This window comes from Amphiura filiformis, chromosome 2 (assembly GCF_039555335.1).
Source record: "Amphiura filiformis chromosome 2, Afil_fr2py, whole genome shotgun sequence".
Taxonomy (NCBI): Eukaryota; Metazoa; Echinodermata; class Ophiuroidea; order Amphilepidida; family Amphiuridae; genus Amphiura; species Amphiura filiformis.
In genome coordinates, this window is record NC_092629.1 from 63924771 (window position 1) to 63946188 (window position 21418).

The following is a 21418-nucleotide window of genomic DNA, read 5'->3' on the forward strand; positions in this document are numbered from 1 at the left end:
TTGATCCAAAAGCAATGCTTATTTTCAACGTGCTCGATCGAGACATGGTGCATAATTGTAGTGTCCATTTGAACGGATGCGGAAAAGACGGTTTCCGCGCGTTATTTAGCACTTTGAACGATATCGAGTCGTCGGCCCAAGTAACATTCAGGTACATGAAAAAAGTCGGTTTAGACTCAAACGTCAAAGAGCAAGCATTCGATGGGCCGGGCGTTTGGTGGGCTCACTCTCGATTTTACCGAAAAAGAGAGGTTCCAAGGCTGGCCAATAAAATGCGGCTTGTTGAAGAAATTTTCTAAAAGCCTAGTGAGTTGCATGGGGACAAATCTTTCTGGGATTTGGCAATTCGTAAAACCGGCAGTGATGCCGATTTGATTAGGTCTGGCGTTGAAAGTGTTGTTCATTCCGTTTTGATCTCGATCAACTTGTCTGTTTCCATGTCGATGTTTTTCTTGGCTCGGATGGAAACGTAGTGCGTTCCATCTTCGTTCATCCATACCATGAATCTCCCCAAAACGTGCAAGCTGGTATCGTGCTCGTGTCCAATTTGGGCATCGACGTACTCTTTTGTCGTGGCATCTTCGTTTTCAGTGGGAGACCCGTGACTCTATTGCCGCTCATAGCGAGTTCGCCGGTCATCGAGTCGCCATCCTCCGAAACTTTTCTGTCGTTTAACCATGAGGTTAGGCTGGTCACGGACCCCATAGTAGCTGCATCTTGCGGCTCGGTTGGGTCCATCAGGCCAGTTATTTTTTGCCCATGTTGATCCTTCCGGTCATTCTCGCTCCATTTTTTTTTTTACGTACGCTGAAAGATCCACATCTTCGCCAGCTGTTGGCGTTGATTCCGTTTTGATTATTGGTCCCCAGATAGACATTCTCTCTTTTATTCTATTGTATTTCCAATTCCAAATCCAGCGGTTGATCGTGATTATCAAGTTTTCTTGAAGAATTTTTCCATTCTACTTTGAAGTCGAAGTCTAGCTCGTGGATGGTTCCATTTTGCATTTTTTTGAAACTCGGATTCGCATATTTGATGACGAAGTATTCTCCGAATGCGGAGTTTGAGAGATCTATCCACCCAAGAACTCGGCCTTCCTGCAGAACATCGTCCTTGTTTTCGAAATTACCCGTGGTTGATAGCTGATTTAGGTACACTAGAATTCTTCGAGGTGAAAATTCTATCGCTCGATCTCCCGTGTATTCACCAGCCGCTAGCCACCCTTCGTCCTCCAATCCCAACATTCCTCGAACGCGGTCTGGAACCAAATCTCATACTGCGCGGGAATTGTCATGTCGAGTTTTCCATTGCGTTCGTCAACTTTGAATTCGAGTCCATCGATCTGACTCGTGAATTCTTTTACGAGCCGGTCAAAATTTTACAGCCCTGGGATTATTTTTTATCCCTGTTGAAGGTCCCTGTCCTTCTTGAGCGTACCTCCATTCGAGTTCTTTTTCGACATTGAACCATCCTACTCGACCAGAAATCCTTTTGATTCCAATTTTCAAGTTCTTGCCGTTATTGTCTATACTTTGAAACGGGCGATAAGGTTTTCCTTTGCCGGTGCCTTTAATTGTTAAAAAATTCATTTTCTTTATTTTAACGCTGGCGCAACAACGTTCACTTTATAATAAATGGAGTATAATCAAGATTTTCAAGCGCGAACTGGCGGTTCCTTCGAGCCTACTCACAGGTTCAGTCTAGTAAACCAGGAGATTTGGGTGAACAAAAAGAGCAGTTTTCACGCGAGGTTTCCGAACATTTGGGCTAGCTACAAGCTTCCCAAAATTACTGACAAAACCGTGTACGACAACTGGCAAATGCAACTTAATTTTGTAGTTTGGTGCGCTACCAGTGGTTGTGGTGTGTCAAAGGAGCATCTTAACCACCAGGATCATATGATTAGGTCGGTCTTCAGGTTTCACGCCTACTATCAAATCAGGAGAATTTTGTCGGAAATGAGCTGCCCAACACCCGCCGAAGATTCTTGGAATCCTTTGAACAACGGTGTAAAAAAAATGCGTTTGAAAGAATCTGCGCGGGATTTCTTCCAGAGCTAATTGGAGGCAGAAGTTCGATCTTTCGAATGGGATTGGTAGTTATTTTTTTAACAAGAAATTTTACGATTGGAAGTTAGTCATGACTAAAAAATGGAGCAAGCTTACGAATGGAGGTGGCTACGATCAGTCGATGAACAGGCAAGTGCATTTTGATGGGCAAGCATTTGGGGAGTAGACGAGCAAACGGACGATGTCGAGTATATCGAGCAGTTATTCGATCACGATCCGGGCATAACCGACGTGTCAATTCGAAGGGGTGATGCTATGGCCGCGATAGGATCTTTTGTTTTGGACTGCTCGAACGGAATTCACCAGGGCTGGTGTTTCAAGAATTAACGACAGCGTTCGAACATTGGTTTGGGCTATCCTCGGAGCTCAAGCCCAAACAAGATCAAGCATTGTCTACCGGGGGGACGGAGCCGCCTCTGGGAGGGCATTTGACGCTCAAAAGCAATTTTTGGCGAATGTCGAAGACGCTATCAATTCAGCGGTATACCTTCCCAATTTAATCGACCTTTACTCTTCAGTACGCTAGTAGCAAGCTTGACTTCGTTGTTGGACACGGATTGTACATGCTTCCGAGCAACATGGAGATCGAAGTTGGAACGTTGAACGGATACAACAATTTTATTCAGATCGCGTCGGACGATATACCCCTTGGGTATAACTCACAAATAAATGACCAGCAAATCGTGATTAAAAGTCAGCAACCCAAGCCGGACTACTTTCATGCAGTGCTGAACTATATGTGAGTGAAAATGAGAAGCTTGAAAAAAACTCAAAGAAGATCTCATAAAAAGGAGGAAGACCTTAAAATTGGAGCCCCTTGCTACGGAACCCTTTGACATTGAAATGAAAAAGCTCGCAATAGAGAGAGCAAAAAATCGCTTACAATACTAAAATAGCTACGAGTAAAATGGAGAGGCTCGTAAAAGAGAGAGAAAAGGCCGAGTACAATGAGAAAGTTCAACTTGCGTTCACTTTTTTGTGGATGACTTGTATCGCGGTAAAACTTTGGTGGTTGAAGTAGGGTTACCCAGACAATTTTTTGAGCTGGTTTAAAAAAAAATGCACTCGCGGTAGAATTACTAGGGTTTATTTATTTTTTTTGTCGTAAATTTCCTTCACAGAAGCGTACAAAATTCCACCAACTGCTAAGGCAAATACCCAAAGGTGCTCGGCTAAAAATCCAACTGCTTTTAAAACTAAACTGATCACACCTCCAATAATTCCTGGAAGCGCGCCTAAAGCTTTGTCTCCGAGTTTTGCGAGAAGATTCGCGATTTTTTGCAACTGAGCTTTGAGCCAACCCGACAAAGTTTTTGGCTTTGGAGGTGAATTTTGTATGACCTACCCCCCCATCGCGGGTTGCTATTTTCATTACACCCTTCAGACTTCTGTTCGGGTTTGTTTTTAATTTGACATGTAAGGCCTAACCATATTTGTCATAATTAAGCGCTATACCTAAATGTATAGCTATGCTTATATTATTTTGTACCAGTATGTACATGTAGGCCTATGGGGTGGGGTGGGTGCAGAGGTGTGTGAGGTGGGTAATGGGTGTGTATGTAGGGAAACTTTGGGGTGGTACTCAACACACTTTAACCATGACTTTCAATGCAAGGCTTATTGTTGCCACAAATGTTTTTTGTTTCCTTGAAGTTATTTAATAGGTTTTCAGGTTTAACTTCCATGTTTAACCTGGTATTGTTTTTGGCTGCTTCATTAGGGCCTATGACTTTCGGTGGGTTTCCAAAAGCAGTTTCAAACAAACACAAACAAAAGGCACCATACCCAGCCACCTTCATGACAATTGAAACACTACGTCAAGTATTAACATCCAAGTTATTCTGTTTTAGGCAAGCAATTTTAAATAATTTCTTGAACAGGTTTTTGTTTAAAAACAAAAACCTGTTTAAGTTAACAATGATATGAATGGTTCTTATAAGGCACAATCTCTTCTGATGAGGAACTCAAAGCGAGTAAAGCACGAAATTTACAAACAAACATAAAAACAAGGGCCTTATGGTGTAGTGGATAGAGCACCGGACTCGTGATCACAAGGTTGTGAGTTCGAACCCCCACCTCTGTCGCTGCATTCACTTCAATCAACAATTGATAGGTCCAAGAGTAAAAAATCATTCTGACGTCTACATGGTCAGAGCTGGTCAGCCAGCATGACTGATCAAAAATGTAACTAGTCTAACCAGCTTAGTGAAGATGCAGCTTTGTCTGTTATACTGAGTTTCCCAAGGGAAGTTACGTAAACAGAAACAGAGCAATAAATTTACAAAGATTGGTTTTAAGCTGGCGTTTAAATAACGAAAGTCTGGGGGCGTTACGAAGGTTATTTGGAAGTGTGTTCCAAACAGTTTGCTTGATCATAAAACATACAACGTAATATTTATATTTTGTAAATGAAGGTTTTGTTTAAAATATTGACCAATTGCATGTTTACAAGATTGTTGGGCAAAGTTGTTTTGAGGAGAAGCAAATTTCAACACATTGGTCCGATGATCACGGTGATGATGAAATCAAATAATTAATCACTCACGTGATGAAAGATCCTCATCGTGCTATAAACATGATCAGTAGGAGCGCTATTATAGGCCTGGGAATTTCTTTGCTATATTGAAGTTCTGGCAACACTGTAGCCATGCCGGTATTAAACCCAGGGATATCGATCCACAATGCTAGTATTAGCCTTAGATTTCACGCGTGCATTTTGAAAATTTTTCAGCCGGCAGTAAAAAATGGTGAAATCAAAACGGAAATTCTGACAAAACTATGATATATCGCTCACGGTGATGTGCGTTAGAAAGTTGGGGAAAATCCTTCATTAGCGAACTATATTACTTTGAAAAGCTAAAAGGTTGATCCAAAAAAAGGCTCGCGGGCAGAGGTTAAGCCTATCAAAATCGAAAATCTTACACGAAATGACTGAATTTCATGCCTAAGTTTAACACTAGGACTCGAAAAAAAAATACAGTATCAAGCACTACAATTTTTCCTGACATTTACTGAAAAAATAAAAATGATTGCTTTTCATTTGGCCGAGAAAATTAATTTTACATTGAAAACTCAAAATTTAGCTCATTTCAACACCAAATTCGATCGTTTGTATTGCCTCATTAAATGACTGAGTGAGCCTTGCATAACAAAAGAATCGGTTGTCCAGGTTGCTAACTGATTAGACGAATTTAATACTTCAGCCGCGTCAACCGATCTGTCTGCTTCTTCCGTTATGGTGGTATCAATATCAAGCATTGTATACGAAGAAAGTCGCCCATTTTGGTGTTGTTGAATTTCATCTTCAGCTAAGGTTATTGTTTTAGCGGTTTTTAGACCTTGTATATACGTATGACGAGGGGTTATAACACCACCACTTCTATAATTTTTAATTCCGATAACATTTCTGATTGTATCGGTGGCAGCGAGGTTAGTTTCGTCGTTTGCAAGTGAGTTTAAAGATAGAAACTTGTTGTCCCTTTTTTGCTGTCCAATCTTATTTCTTGCGTACCACAATGTAGCTTCACCATATAGCGAGGGGATATTCGTTCACGACCTTTAGTTGATACATTTTCAAATAATCATCTTCCAATTTTCCAAGATCTTCTTCATCGCGATATACAGGATTTTCAAATTCTACTACTCCTTCTGCCATCTTTATTTTATTATTACTTTTTTAAAACTTTTCTGGCAACTTTATAAAATAAAGATGGCTACAAAATTTGGATATAAACTCGATCCGTTTCGCCAGCTTCGCAAAACGCTAAGCGAAGAGGGAATTGGAATTCGAAGCGCATTTCGAAATACGCACGTTCCCTGTAAGATCAATCAGAATAAAAAAATCACCGTGCGATTCCCAAAGCTTGGGGACAATGGTGTTATCGTGCCCGGGACCAGCAAGCTCTCTTTCAAGGTGAACCTGTTTTCAACCGGCGGAAACGCGGACGCGCCGCCAACAGGACGATCGTAAACAACCTCGGAAGAGCGATCGTGAGCAAGATAGAAGTGAATCTCGAGGGACAAAGCATCATCTCTCTGGACGACGCGGATATCTTTATGTGCTACCAGGACCTCTGGAAAACTTCCAGAGAGCGGGAGAATGCGGCTTACCAAGGCATCCAGTCGGAGGCCGTGCGACAAAGCAGGATCAACGTGGGGGACAAAGGTACAAACGCTGCCGATGTCGCGATCGGAACCGCTATGGGCAACATGTTCTTCATTCCTCTTGACTTTGAAATGCTCTCCTCACACTGCCCTTTTTAACATGAATTGAAAGAACAGCTTTCTTACGATCTCACTTTCAATAGCTACGGACGGGTTGTAATAAGCACTGACACGGAGGCTTCGTATTCGGTGAACAGCATCCATCTGGAGTTCGAGGTAGTGAGATCTCCCGAGCTGGCCAGTAAGATAAAAGCCCGGTACAGTGGAACAAGCACCATCGTGTACGACAATGTCGTTAGGAACAACACGGAAAGCCTGAACAAATCGAACACCATTTGGAATATCAACATATCACCACAAGCCAATTCCATGAAGGGTATACTCATTCTTTTTGTGGATCCTGGCGACGGTGGAGCGAGTTACGCTCGAGACTCGGAAAAATTTTACAACCCAAAGATCAAAAAAGTTTCCGTGAAGATTAATGGAAACCCGAATCAAATCTTCGCCAGTGGGATGCTTCCTCATCAACACTTCGAAGAAATTCAAAAGCATTTTGCAGATGGTAAGCATCGCACGATCCCGTACGTCATTAAGGAAGCCGAGCTGTCAGACATGACCCTCTCCAAATACTTCGCCACACAATACGGGCTCTGGATCGACATGCACTTTACCGATGATAATACCCTTTACGGGTCTGGTAGAGATGTTGACGGAAACAACAACAGCATTCAAATCGAGATGCAGACGGATGCCGAGACTGCTGGCGCGCTGGGCGTCTATGTGTTCATCGTCAAAGATGCCCAGATGATCCTTGAGGGTGGTAAGCTGAAACAAGTTTTATAAATGGTGGCAACCCCCAAACCCATACAATAAATGAGCTATCCAAAATATGCCCATTCCGCAATAGTATGCGGAGCGACTGGATGCGGAAAGTCGGAGTTCGTTCTCGATCTCCTCGAGACAGTCTACCTAGGTTTCTTCGAGCACATCGTCATAGTCTGCCCAACCTGAAAAAATAACAAGGCATACCTCTCTAGAAAGTGGATTGAAAACGACCCCGAGCAAATCTTTCTCGTCGACCCTCTTGACTGGTGTCCTAACTCAAAAGATCCGATGAATGACGAATAAAAAAATTTCTTTGAAAATAAAGAAAAAATGTCTCAAGAGGGGCAGGTACTTTTTTTGATCGACGATTGTAGCGCCGACAAATCCATAACAAAAAAGGCAGATGCTCTCGGAGTTGACTTTTCCGGAAGACACTTTAACTGCTCGATCTGAGTACTGGGTTAAAAACCCAAAAGGTTGCCGCCGTAAAAAAGCGGCGGAGATAAACAATAGGGCAAAATTAAAAGCTTTTGAAGAACAACAAGCGTCCCTTCCACAACCCAACAAGACAGAGCAGGCAGCTCCACAGGTGCAGCAACCGCAGCAATCACAATCCAACTGGCCAATTATCGTCGGAGGAGGGGTCTTTTAGGGGTCGCGTACTGGGTAGGCGCATCATGGGGTCTTACCCCCGAACCCTCCAAGCACCAGCGCCAGCATCGACGGTGATCTCCACCCCAGACACCAGCGCCAGCATCACCGTCCGCTTAAAAAAAAAAATTATGACGAATTAAATATACGAGCAAACGGATATAATAAAATGGAAAATAATAATACAAACGTTGACATGTTAGTCAACAGCGCATATCACGCGCTGACGATAAGCGCACTCATGACAGCAAACTGCTGGACCGCGAAGAAATTCTTCAAATTCAAGCCCGCGACTCTGGGACAGCTCGACGTGGAAGATGTTGTAAAGCTCACACTCTCAGTCGGGTTGGAGACCTACGCGAGAGACCTTCTAGTCAAGCAAGGGATATTGCCAGAAAATATCGTCATGGGTTAAATAAAGAAATGGCATCTTTAGCAATGCTTTTTGGCGGAGCAGTCGTTAATGCCCTCGCCTTCAGCGGATCAAACTTTCTCTTCAGCTCGCTCTCAAACTCTGAGGAAAGAAAAAGGCACAACCTCGCCACCGAGAAGCTCCAACATGATCGAGATTCGTGGAATCAGTCTCGTCTTCAAAGAATTGACTTTATCAACCAGCAACTAAAACGGCAGGGCCACGCGGAAAAAACTTTCGAGGACGTCGACGACGCGATGCGACAATATTACAAGCTCACTGGGGCGCTCTTGGATCCCCTACCACTCGAGCCGCATTTATACGATTATCTCGACGAGGAGCAGACTGAGTCTATCAAAAATGGAGAATTGGCCTTGGTCGGAGTGGGCATGGTCGCGACTGGAGTTCTCGCGTATAACTTTGTGTAATAAAAAAAACCCTTCGCGTAAGTGCGAATGATTTTTTTATTTTAGCCATCAAGGCTCCTTCGTAAAATATAATTCCGATTGAAGGACACCGCAGTCCAGACATGTAGGCAGGTCATCAACAAGAACAATGCTGCTCGAGCTGCCGCAGTCTTTGCAAACTTTTGAGGGGCTCGAAAGAGCGTACGCGAGCTGGTGGTATTTTTCCGCATTCAAGGAGCACTCCTGGCTCAAAAGATCGTACGCGAGCTTATAGAATTTTTTCAAAGGCGCTCCATCTCTCTCAAAATCGCAAAACGAAGGGTCGCCATGCGCAATTTACGACAAAGCGAACAGTCGTTTCGATTCGCACAAACGCAGCCCTTACACATAATGGCGTTTTTTACGTAAAAAAAACCCCCTCGGCACTCGAGGGAATTTTTGTTGGTAGTTCCTCAAACAGACGTTGAATTCCATCGCAGGCTGGACTCTTAAACAAGTTCCAAGCCTGGCTCCGTTTTTTGGCTCTGTTTTTTCTGTTACAAATATCGCAAGCGCACAGTTCCTCAAACAGACGTTGAATTCCATTGTAGGCTTGACTCTTAAGCAAGTGTTCAGCTTGGCTCTGTTTTTTTGCTCTGTTTTTTTTCTCTTCTTACAAATGTCACAATCGCACCAACGAAGATCTGGTTTTTCAGGCATTTTCTTCTTCAGATCCAAAGTCAGCTCTATATTTTTCATATTCTTCTATAGGTTCCCAGACAATGTCAACCGAAAAATACGTATGCCCTGATTTTTTTTGTGACATAACAAGTTCGTTCGCCTTCATATAGCAACGCAAATGCCGAAAATTTACCCCACTTTTTTCAAGTTCTTTCTGCAGCGTAGACGGCGCCCAAAATTCACGGCCATCCGCGAGCTCAATAACACACGTAAATTTGTTGAACTTGGTTGCAATGTATTTGAAGTCCTTGATTTCAAAAATTTCGCCTTGTTCCAAACCTCGCCATTTCAGGATGGTCGATTTTTGCTCCTCGCGCAGTTTATTGAATTTTGCAGGATCCATTTTATTTTTTGCTCAATTTTACAAAATTCATAAACTATTTTTTTTTCGCCTCGCGGGCTAGGTTGTACTTTTCCAGCGCTTCGGCTATGCGCCTAGCTTCCATCCTAATTCTCCTTTCTGGGGTGTCCAGAAAACACGCCGCGTATAACCAAAATGTAACTAACATTGTTGTTTATTTTTCAACAGTTAAAATAAAACCAACAAAATGGCAGATTCAATTTCTTTTGAGCTGGTTGATGATGAAATATTCGAACAGCTTCAAGATACATCCGGGGAGATTTTTCAAGTGGAACGGAACGAGTCTCGAAACCTGTTCGTTGCCGCGAGCGGGTACAATGGAAGTAAGGTGAGATTTCAGGCGCACGCCTTGCTACTGTGCTTTGCCGCGTGGTATAAGGATCAGTACAAAATGAGACTGTGCTTGAGACCACCTTGGATCATCCCAGAAAGAACGGAAAAAATTCAGATTCTTGAAAAAACGATCGATTTTCTTCAAAAAAACTCGGTCGATCAGCGAGATATGAACGCGCTGGAAGAATACGTCAACAAATTTGGACTACTAAAAAAATTTCGTGAACTAATGTGAAAATAAAGAAAATGGACGACAAACTTCAAAAATCTATTACAGTCCAAAAGGATACTGGAAAGGTGTCTCAGCAATAGACAAGTTGGCAAAAGAAGCTGGGGTGACAAAAGTAAAAGCTGCGGACTTTTTGAAAAAGCAGACTATCTGGCAAATCTACCTTCCACCTCCAAATTACATCCCTAGGGCAAAATTCAGCGTGAGCACTCCCAACGAGGTTCACCAGGCCGACCTGCTTTTTTGCCTCACGACAGGCCAGGTAAAGGACGTAAGCTACTAAGTTTTACAAATACGCTCTGACTGTGGTGGGCGTTGCAAGCAGGTACAAAGAGGCTGAACCGCTGAGCTCGAAGGAGTCGGGGAGGTTGTCAAAGCTTTCGAAAAAATTTACACAAGAGGCAAATGGCCAACCCTTTTACAAGTCGATCTAGGAAAGGAGTTCATGGGAAAAGTAAAACGAACTCATGAAAAAGCATAACGTGAGCGTGCGAAGAGGAGAGCCTGGTCAGCATAGGGCTCAAGCCATCGTAGAAAGATTCAATCGAACTCTGTCTGAAAGATTGTTCGGACACCAATATGCTCAGGAAATCTTGATAGAAGCTCGAAATGGGAAGAATGTAAGAAGTACAGAGTGTGTAGCTAGGCTGCCAGAAGTTATACGAGCAACGAAAAAACGCGCCTCATCGAAATGAAACCGTCAGACGCGATCGGGGAAAAAAATCTGGGCTTTGCACTCAGCACCGCAGCGTTGGAAAAATGAAGTCCGGGTTCCATCTAACGTAAAAAGTAAGGTACCTGTTTAGGCCAGGTGAGCTCGAGGGGAGAGCGAAGGAGAGCTACTGATCCCATATGGTCTCTCGAGACGTACGGGATCGACAGCGTTGTCGAAACGCCTGACGACCCCATCCTGTATTATTTATCCGAGGGAGCGCCAAAAAGAGGGTTTGTTCGACAGGAATTATTAATTGTTCCTCCAGGTACTCAGCTGCCTCCGGATTCGGTGTTATGACAGGGGGTATTGAACATATTGTCTGGGTACCCCAAGACCTCCAGCTGCTTCCTCTTGCCCTGGTCCTTACCCTTGTTTTTTTCCAGCATTCTTGCTCTAGCCCTTGTTTTTGCTTTGGTTTTCATTCTCCTCATCCTTCTCACCCTTATTCTCGCTCTCTGTAATGACCGTGCGCAAGTGTGCAGATTTTGTCCGGCAGGACGATCTTCTTATCATCATTCGCAGCGAGCGCGATCTTGTGTAAACCTCGTGGGCGTAGCTTCGAATCACGTTCATTCTTCTCATCTGAGGCTCACCACTGAAGAGGCTTTTTTTGTAATCGCCAAAAGTAATTTTCTTTTTGATGACGGCCTTCTTCACACCTTTGCATTTTTTTCTTCCGAGCCCTCATGCATCATATAGGCATACAGCTTTGCTCGAAGACCAACAAACTGCTTGCCACCAGCCTCGTCCTTAAACTTACCCAACACTTTCTTGTTCAATCCGGTTCGAATCCCGGACAAATGGTTAGCTGAGTAGTTCGAAGTATCGAATTGAGCGTCAAGATCCGGGGCAATGTCTCGGTAAAAGTCTTCAGTTTGAATTTCATACGCTAAAGAGTCCGTCAAAAATTTCGCCCTGTAGCCGTACATCGTACATCGTCGTCTTGGAAATGTCGAGAATGCACATGCCTAGGTAGATCGGCTTGTTAAAAACTATCTTGGCCCTCTTCATGTGAATGGCCACCAAGTTTTTGTCCAAAATCGTGCACCGCTCAAAGTTTGGCTTCGCCGCGAGCTTTTTAGCCCTTTTCACTGAGTTTACCAGGTGAATGTCGACCCTCTTCCGGATGTTTTCCATCGTCTTACCAAACACAAAGTTGTTCATGAGCTTGAAGAAGTCCTTCTCAAAATCGTTCGCGGCAATCGTGCGAAGTCGAGTGTTCAAGTCAATGTACTACTTCATGAACGCCCTTTCCTCAAACCTGACGCCACGATGAATTTTTTTGAGCCGAAGGCCTAGTTTGAGAGACTGCTTCAGAGTTGTGTAGTGAATCACATACTTTTTTTGTCCCGCAGATTTGGGATCAGCTTTTCGACATTGTTTGTAGCAACTCTCTCCGGTGCGAGGGGGTAGTCGTTTTGAAGATCGTGCAGCTCGTTCGGATACTCGAGGTCAACCTCTACAATACAAGGCCAGAGTCCCCAGTTTTGCAGCTCGTCGGTGCTCATCCACTTGAATCCTCCTGTCGGCAAGCGCTTGCTCATCGCGTGCCCATAGAGATTGTTGGCGTCGAGGTAACTCATTTCTTTGAGTTTCATAAGGATGGCTGAAAAGATATCGGGGTTAACCAGAGAAGATAAAACACGACAAGAGACAAGAATTCAGTAGACTGTTGTTGAACAGCATTGACAGAATCTATAATGAGAATATCAAGAAGCTTGCTGGATGTAGAAAGAAAAGTTTCATCAACAAGGTCAGAACAAAACCTACTTGTTGTATTGATGTGGCCTCTAATTGACAATCCTTTAGGGATGAGCTTGGTGGATCTGAGGGTAGTAAGAAAATCATGAAGCTGATTTTCGAAGCTGATTGAAGACAAGACGGATTTGGGGATGTAGACGAGAGACAAACGAGAGGAGTCCTAGGTCCGGAACCATGACGGCTGCAGGGGATCACCAGCAAAATCAGAAAAAGTGGGTAATGGTGAATCCAACGGACGAGGACACAAAACACATCAAGGATCAATAAATGATACAAGAGGATACCTTGAATAATAACAACAGGAAAGAAAAAAAGCAAGGTACACCAACTTGATGTGGGGAAACAAGTAAAATGCAGACTAGATAGTATACAAAGTATGAAGAAGTAGGCAAAGTTCGATAGCCAAAAATTACCACTTCAAAGGCCCACAGAAGTAAGTGCTGAACCTGCAAAAATAACAAGGATCAATGGTAATACAAAACTGCACTAGAACAAGTGATGAAAATCACTGTGCATATAAACAGACACGCTAAACCAAACATCCAGCCAGAGTAGGCACAAAACAGGCAAAGTTCGATGGCCAAAAATGGCCAATTCCAGAGCCCACAAAAGTGTTAGGAAAACAGTACACTAGAAGTGATGAAAATCCCTGTGTACATAGCAGTCAAACACTAAACGGACAAAAAACAACCGACGTTTCGAGCAGATAAACTGCTCTTCTTCAGGGACAGACAACAAAATATAAAGCAAACAACAAGAACTACATGCTGTAGTTTAAAAACAAATTCAAGTCAAAAATTGAAGGCAAGTTCAAATTGAAATAAGTAGCAAACAAAGACAGCAAACTCAGAGCAAAATAAGTTGTGTCTTCTCTCATTGAGAGCAAATTCAGTTCGGGGGCACTGCTAATTCAAAGACGTCTCTGATATCAAAGACGGGTCAGTGATTTCACATACGGGGGTCTGTGATATCACATACGTCGTGCTTTTTTTACAGTTTGGGACTAGATGCAGCACATCGGAAAGAAGGTGACTGTATCGGAATATGCTTTCCTATATTTAGCAAATATCTGCCTGTGCAAACATCATATCTATCTGTGCAAATTCTGACAAATGGTCCCAGAAAACACTTAGATTGGCAAAATCGAGCCATATCCAACGTTTTGAAGTAACAAAAATCCCAAGTCACGGGGGAGTGAATATTTTGGCAAGGCAAAAAAGGATGGAACAATGAATTTTTGGCCAGTCAACGAAGGGGGAGGGGAGCGATTTTTGGCACGCATTGTGGCGGCAACTTTTCAAAAATATATTCAAAAATGACTTGAAAATTGGTAGGCCCCTAAGGAGACGTTCAGGCCTAACCTCGTGGCCTGACTCTTGCACACGTGCATGGGATGAATTCGGAGAAATATGGACACTTGTATTTTATTGATAGGGGTAGGGTTATGTTATGATTAGGTGGCTCAAAATAGATCAACAAATTACGGTAAACCAGCCGTGTGCCCACTGCCCAGGGAGTGGGGCTTTGGGGCCTGCAGCCCCGGGTCTTAAAAAAAATGAGGGAGACAGAGAGAGAAAGAGAGAAAGAGAGAAGGGAGAGGAAGGGGAGTGACAGAGCAGTGGCATAGCCAGGCCTGTTTTTTTGGAGGGGGGGTGCTGATTTTGAAAAAGTGGTTCTTTTTTCCAGGTGGCGATTTTGTAAAAAGTGGACCTTCTTCACAAACTTTGGACCTTTTTTTGAGGACTTTTGCCCCACCGCACGGCCCCACTCTGCGTACGGGCCTGGGCATAGCCAGTGGGGCAGTATAGTGCCCTCTAAAAAATTGAAGGGCGGAAAAGGGAGGGAAAAGGAAAATGTCTACTTTTTCGGTCTGATTTCCCAAAAATTGAAAGAAATATCCCGACAACTGAAAACATATATAAAATAATTGCCAATACCGGGACGAAAATGTTACAAAAATCAGGACAAAATATTAGCAAAAGTGGGTTGAAAATTTAGTGCCACAGCCACCCAGGCTCATTTCAATATCCGGGGATTTTAGGCAAACGAAAGGGGAAAAGTGGAAAGAAAACAAGGAAGAAAACAAGAAGAAACGAGGAAGAGTACGTTCTGAGTCATTGCGCATCATAATTATGTTCATGCTTGAAATTTGTGACACGGAAGTCGCATCCACTGGAAATCCATTCTAAAATACATTTTATGCATTATCATGACATGGTTATATGGCCTATAGGCTATGCTTAATCATGATGGTTGGAAAAATAAGTTAATAATAGGGGCCTAATGCAAAATGATGCACCAATTGGCTTTTAGTTTGAGGATAATATCCCCCTCACAAGTCGGGTCCGTTGAAATCTGTTATGCCCAAAATAATACGAATAATAAGTGTAAACTTTTACACCAAATGACTTTATTGTGCCTTTCACAACTTTTTGAAAATAATTTTCCAACTTCTGAGGGAGCACATCCCCTCAGGCACCCTTCTCCGTCAAAAAAAAAAGGCTAACTTGCATTTATCCATACAGGCCTAATTGAGCAGGTTCATACCCATGCAGAAGTCAGGTCCGCAGGACATTTGTTAGGAATTATAGGCCTATCTTTCATAGATATAATGACTATAGGCCTATTATAGCACATCCCCCTCGAGCAAAACAGAAAAGCCTAAACTTACGCTGAATTGGAGGAATTATTGAGCACGAGTGTTCATATAGGCCTAAAACTAAAATTCGCGGCTCAGTTGGAAATCTTTAAAAAAATATATGCTCCGAAAATAACCAATAAACAGTTTTGATGTGTCCGGAGAATTGAAAGTCTGCAAAATGTCGTCGAGGGAGCAAAGTTATTCTGCAGCATTTAAGCTCAATTATGAAAAAGAGCAACATTTTTTTAGCATTCTCCGATTCTCACGTTCACTAGAAAGAGTGTATCCCGAGCCCGCGATTTAATTCATAAATTGGATAGTAAAATTAGCATGAGCTAGCAGGCACTTGGGCTAGCTACAACCCTGATCATGCTGATTAGGCCTACTCGCAAAATTATTCCCGTTGCGCCAGTTCACGTTCACAATATCGTTTGCGGCTGGGTTTTGAGACTAGGGAGTATGTGATTTATGAGACGTCTTTGAATTATGATACTGTCAGGTGACTCGGCACTGAAGAGTCTTTGATATCAGAGACGTCTTTGAATTAGCAGTGCCCCCGAACTGAATTCACTACAAAGTTAGACTGGGAAGCAATATGTAAATAAGCACCACCACAGGACAATAGGGTATTGTCCTAATTGACAGGAAGTAAATGTCAAGTGGGGTCGCAATCAATAGAGGTTGTAGAGAATGAATAGATAAGATAAGTGGAGAAATGTCACTCAAACTTCAATATTATGAGAAAAGTAATGCATATTAAATAAAGAACAAATAATGTTTATAGACCTACATAATACTTGTATCAAGAAAAGTGAAAAATAAGCCAAAATTGCTGGATAAAACACAAGTCAATGAAGGTCTCAAATATTAAAGTGTAGGCCTAATATGCATACTGAAAAGAAGGGGAGGTAGAAAAACAGAGAAAGTGGGAAAGCATGTGGTCCATGCATGATAAAATTAAATTTCCGTGCATGTACAGATATAGGCCTGCGGATGAAAGTGATAAAGCCAAAATCACTAAAACCAAAGCACAGTGAAATACTGTTGCAAATTGACATGAAATATGCCAAAATAGGTAGTGATACAGGGACTGCTAAAAGCTGGAAAATATTAGCAAGCAAGGAGGCCTACAATAAGAAAGCCAAATGTGAATTGATACATCAAACATATAGGCCTACATGTAGGTCCAGTAATAAATGCTAACAAGATCCATAGGCCTAAAGATACACTGGCATGTTAATCTTTAACATTTAAGCCAAGTGGTTGGGTTGTCTGAAGTTTAGAGATCCAGTCTTTCTCAAGTTTCTTTCGCATGAAAGTGTCAGTCTTTGGGGGTTTGTCAATACACATGACAGTAATGTGATTTGCAGAATGTCCTGGGAGGTTGAAATGTTTAGCTACTGGTGTATTTCTGTTAAGAAGAGCATCAGCACAATACTCAGTCAGTCTGGTTTCCAGGCTACGACCAGTCCCTCCCACATAAGCTCACATACTGCACTTGACAACTAGCACATGTGATAAGATAGATCACATTCTCACTCTGACAACTGAGGTGTTTGTGGATGACATGACTTTCACCTGTGGAAGAACTAGTGAAAGACGACCCTTTCTTGGTGTGTGCGACTGGTGAGCCACCACCCCATTTAGCGTTAGAGTGGATCTCATGATTACATAAAGTACATGAGCCACATGCAATCGAGCCTCTAGGAGGAGGTTGGGCTGGAGGTAGGGATGAACGTACAATCATGTCCTTGATGTTAGCACTTCTCCGATAAGCTACCATGGGTTTATTTTGAGTCAAAGGTCATTAAGGGGTCATTTCCGGTATAAAACGAAATAACTTTAAAATGCATCTTCTTCTACTAATTACGTACGGCAGTGACGCTATATGCACACATGCATTGTTATTACCCAGTGTCTATAGGGTGTACACAGACTTGGGGTCAAAGGTCATTAAGGGGTCACTTCCGGTATAAAACAAAATACCTTTAAAATGCTGCTTCTTTCACTGTGACAAATTACGTAGGACAGTGATGCCATTTGCACACATGCATTGTTATTACCCAGTGTTTATATGATGTACAAAGATTTGGGGTCACTTCCGGTCTAAAACGAAATACTTTCAAAAGTTTTTTATCAGCTAAGAAAAAGTTAGGACAGTAACGGTATATTCGCAATGTAGTTACCCAATATATATGTGGTATTTATTATTTTGGGTCAAAGGTCATTAAGGGGACACTTCCGGTATAAAACGAAATACGTTTAAAATGCTTCTTCTCCCACAAATTATGTAAGACGGTGACGCCACTTGCACACATGCATTATTTTTATCCAATGTCTATAGGGAGTATTCTAAATTTGGGATCAAAGGTTATTAAAGGGCATAAAAAATTATAAATTGCTCGGACTACATCATATCATTGGCAAGCTAATATTATGAGGACAATGAAAATGACTCCTTTTTGAGAAAAAAGACATTTAAAATTTATGTTCCGCAAAAACCAACTGTAAGCGGTGAGCTACTTCGAACGAGACAGATTTGACCTAGAAAAAGTTTGATGTCATGAAATGAGATGTGCCGGCTTTGAAAGAATGGACTTTAAACACTCTCAATGCACAGAGCATATACTGTTGTTGTTCTCAGAAAAAAACTCCGAATCAAGTATTACAAATTTAATGGTTTTAAACATTTGGATAAAATCAATAAAATTCTTTTTTATATATTTAGTAAACTGTGACGAATCAATCAGGAAATGGGCAGGTACATAACCACAGAGCCAACCTAAAGGATGATTACTTCCTACATCAGAAGAAGAACCAGCTGGACATCAAGAAAGTCTGTGGCAAGATGGAATCTACACCAAGATTAAATCTACCCAAAGCTGGTGACAAAAGGGCATGGAATGAGTTAGATAGTGAACTGTCAGAAGCATTAGAATCACTCCCTATTTACAAACGCACCAACTCAACTATCGGAAGATCCGCCATCCATGGCAGAACTTGAGGAAGCAATACTGAGAAAGAGGAATAAATCCGCTCCAGGAACTAATGCCATCTCATACCTGGTGTACAAGAAATGTCCAAAAGTCCTTTCAGTATCATTTCATGTACATATCCTTTTGAATCCATGCTTTCTTCAAATGTTTTCAGCTTTGACAGCCAGTCGCCATGGCAATTGCCATGAGCATGAAAGTTAGTCTTAAGAACACAGTGGTCAATCTGTCATCCTAACCAGCTGGACTTCACTTGGGTCACCATACTATATTCCCTCTGGCAATTCCAGCCCTGAAACTCACTCCCCTGCCCAGCTGACCTCCAGAGCACCAGGAATGTGTTGACATGCAAAAGGTCAAACATCAGCAGGTATCGAGGTATATAAGATCAAATTATGAAATCCAATATCAGAAAATGAAACCAGTGAAACAAAATTAATCACCCTCGCTTTAAGGACCCGTCAACGAAATGTTGCATGGTATCCTAAGAAGAGTTTGGAAGAAGGGCAAAATCCACCTGTCATGGAGAATTGGAGAAGCAGTTCTGATACCAAAAGAGGATGATACATCAAGGCCAGAACTGTTTAGAAACATAACTTTGACAATGGTTAGCGGGAAGATGGTCTTCCAAGTGCTTGCAAATCACCTGTTGTCCTATATGACAAAAAAATGGCTACACAGTCCCAGAAAGCATACGCAGATGACCTGACAATAATTATAGCAGGAAGTGTTGATGGATGTAGAGAACTTCTCACCCTGGTTGAAACCTTCCTGAAGTGGACCAGAACGATGGAAGCTAAACCTACTAAATGTAGAAGTCTGACCATGAAGAAGTCAAACACTGTCAGGACAAATGGAAGGACATCAACAACCTATGCACCATATGACCCACAACTTCACATCAGTGGGAAGGACATCCCGTTTATCCACCAATCATCCATGAGAATTCTCGGGCAAGAGATATTCAAGGATCTGAACGATATGGTGTCGAGTCCAAACTGAAGACTCTCCTAGAGAGAGAGAGAGTAAACAATGACCAAGTCAACAGTATCGCTAAGATGTGGATATATGAAAACCACATTGTGAGCAGGATATCTTGGGAATTCATCATCTACTGCTTCCCAGTGTCATTTGCCCAAAATCTTCAAGCTGTGGCTACACGCTACCTCAAGAGATGGGCAGGCCTGCCGAAATGCGCCAACACCTCTATTCTCTACAGAAAGAGAGTTAACAAGGGCCCTCAACTGAAAGCTTTAACAACGCATTTCAAATTTATGCAGTTGGCGAAGTGCCACATCATGAAATACTCTGTGGACGAGGAGACATAGTTCATCTATGGTCACATAGAGCAGAGACAGAGAGGAAAGAAACAGTGGAATGGTGTGAAAGAGCTGCATGAAAGAGAAAGAAATCTTTCTATCAACGAGCTATGCAGAGGGCAACATGGTCGCCAGGGCCTGGGCTTCATCAAGGGTCAGAAGCGCCAAGAGCAGATGTCTAAGCAAGAGCAAAGGAACACGCTATCATCCATTACCAAAGATGTCTCAGAAGAGCACCTACTTAATTGTCTCCTTATATGGAATGGCAAAACAAGGTCGCTTCCTCGGATGGGAAACAGCCATGCACATGGACACAAGATGGAATAGTCTCCTCTACTCCTGGTCACCTGAGATGCTGAAATTTTACCTCAACTCAGTCCAAGACACACTACCCTCACCTGCCAACTGGAAGACCTGGAACAAACACCCACTAGGTCAGTGTACTCTCTGTGGCTACAACTGCTGCACAATGCTGCACATATATTCAACTGCTGCCAGTACTCTCTTAAAACAGGCCGTTACAACTGGAGACATGACATGGTACTCCGAGAGATAGTCCACCAACTAGTCCCTGCTGTTTTGAAAGCTAGATTTGGGGCAGTAGGCGACGGACATTAACAGAAAGTCACCGGCATTTCATTCAGAACTGAGACTGGAACGAAATACAGAAATGTAGCATGGCACAGAACAAAGAAAGACAACATCATCCAAAGCTGTGAGGACTGGCAAGTAGTGTGGGATGAAGACAATCGCCCAGCTATGTTCCCTCCAGAGATAGTGACAACATCGAAAAGGCCAGACATAACTGTCTACTCGCCATCAGACAAGCAAGGCATCATAATTGAACTCACAGTACCTGCTGAGGAGAACTTAGCACAGGCCAACCTCAGAAAGAAAATGAAGTATGAAGATCTAATCCAGGAAGGACAAGCAGCAGGATGGGAACTGAAATACTTCCCAGTAGAGGTGGGATCAAGAGGATTCATAAACAACACACTTCGAACCTGCTTCAAGTTCTTTGGCCTCACAAACAAAGAAACCAAACAGGCACTGGATACTGTGGCGAGAACAGCATTAAGAGCAACATACACTCAATGGCTTGCACGCAACAACAAGACACTTTGGAAACTGGGAATTGGTGAACCGTCCGTATATGCCACCACTCGACCTACTTGAAGTTGAATAAATGACCAAGCTCTACTTCCCTACATAGGACCAGGATCCTGTGACCAGCCTAACCTCTAATGGAACTTGCACACATCAAGATGTTCCAGCAGTGCAAGTCCTGCCCTGCAGACCCATGACAAAGGATTTGCTTGGTATTGGGGGTTAAGTTTGGCACGTTGGTTTCAACACCTTATACCGACAGTTCCTGGTCTGAAAGAAAGGAGTAGCCACTACTGTAATGTGATTCCCTGATGTCAACAGTTGCTGCACTGGAGAGGGAGGGTTCCCGGGAACAAAGCGCTCAACCCACCACCGCCCGTCCCAAGTCAGGGGCAGTGCAGCAGAATATTAGATTGATGGAACAGGATTTATAATATGTCTACCTGGGCTTGATACATCAAACAACAACTTGCTTCATCTGTACACGTCCTTAAAAAACGTCGATAGCAGATAAAGCCAGGAAGCAGCCACTCTACGGCTATGGAATTTCACTTAAAATTCATATGTATATCAACATCATGACTAAAAAATCAAAAAATATTTTGAGCTTAGAACTTGGGTGTGATCGATATGGTATTTATTATGCAAATAAACAATTTCAATGGCCCGGTAGCTAACCTTTTGTCCACCATTGAAGGCCGCGCATTTATA

General features: G+C 42.6%; 1 protein-coding gene across 1 annotated transcript; it reads left to right on the forward strand.

The window, feature by feature from the left end:
• The first annotated feature begins 20359 nt into the window (after positions 1-20359).
• On the forward strand, positions 20360-20776 carry LOC140142078 (uncharacterized). The gene has a single exon (XM_072164032.1). The coding sequence runs from the start codon at positions 20360-20362 to the stop codon at positions 20774-20776; it is 417 nt and encodes a 138-aa protein (XP_072020133.1).
• The last annotated feature ends 642 nt before the right edge of the window (positions 20777-21418 follow it).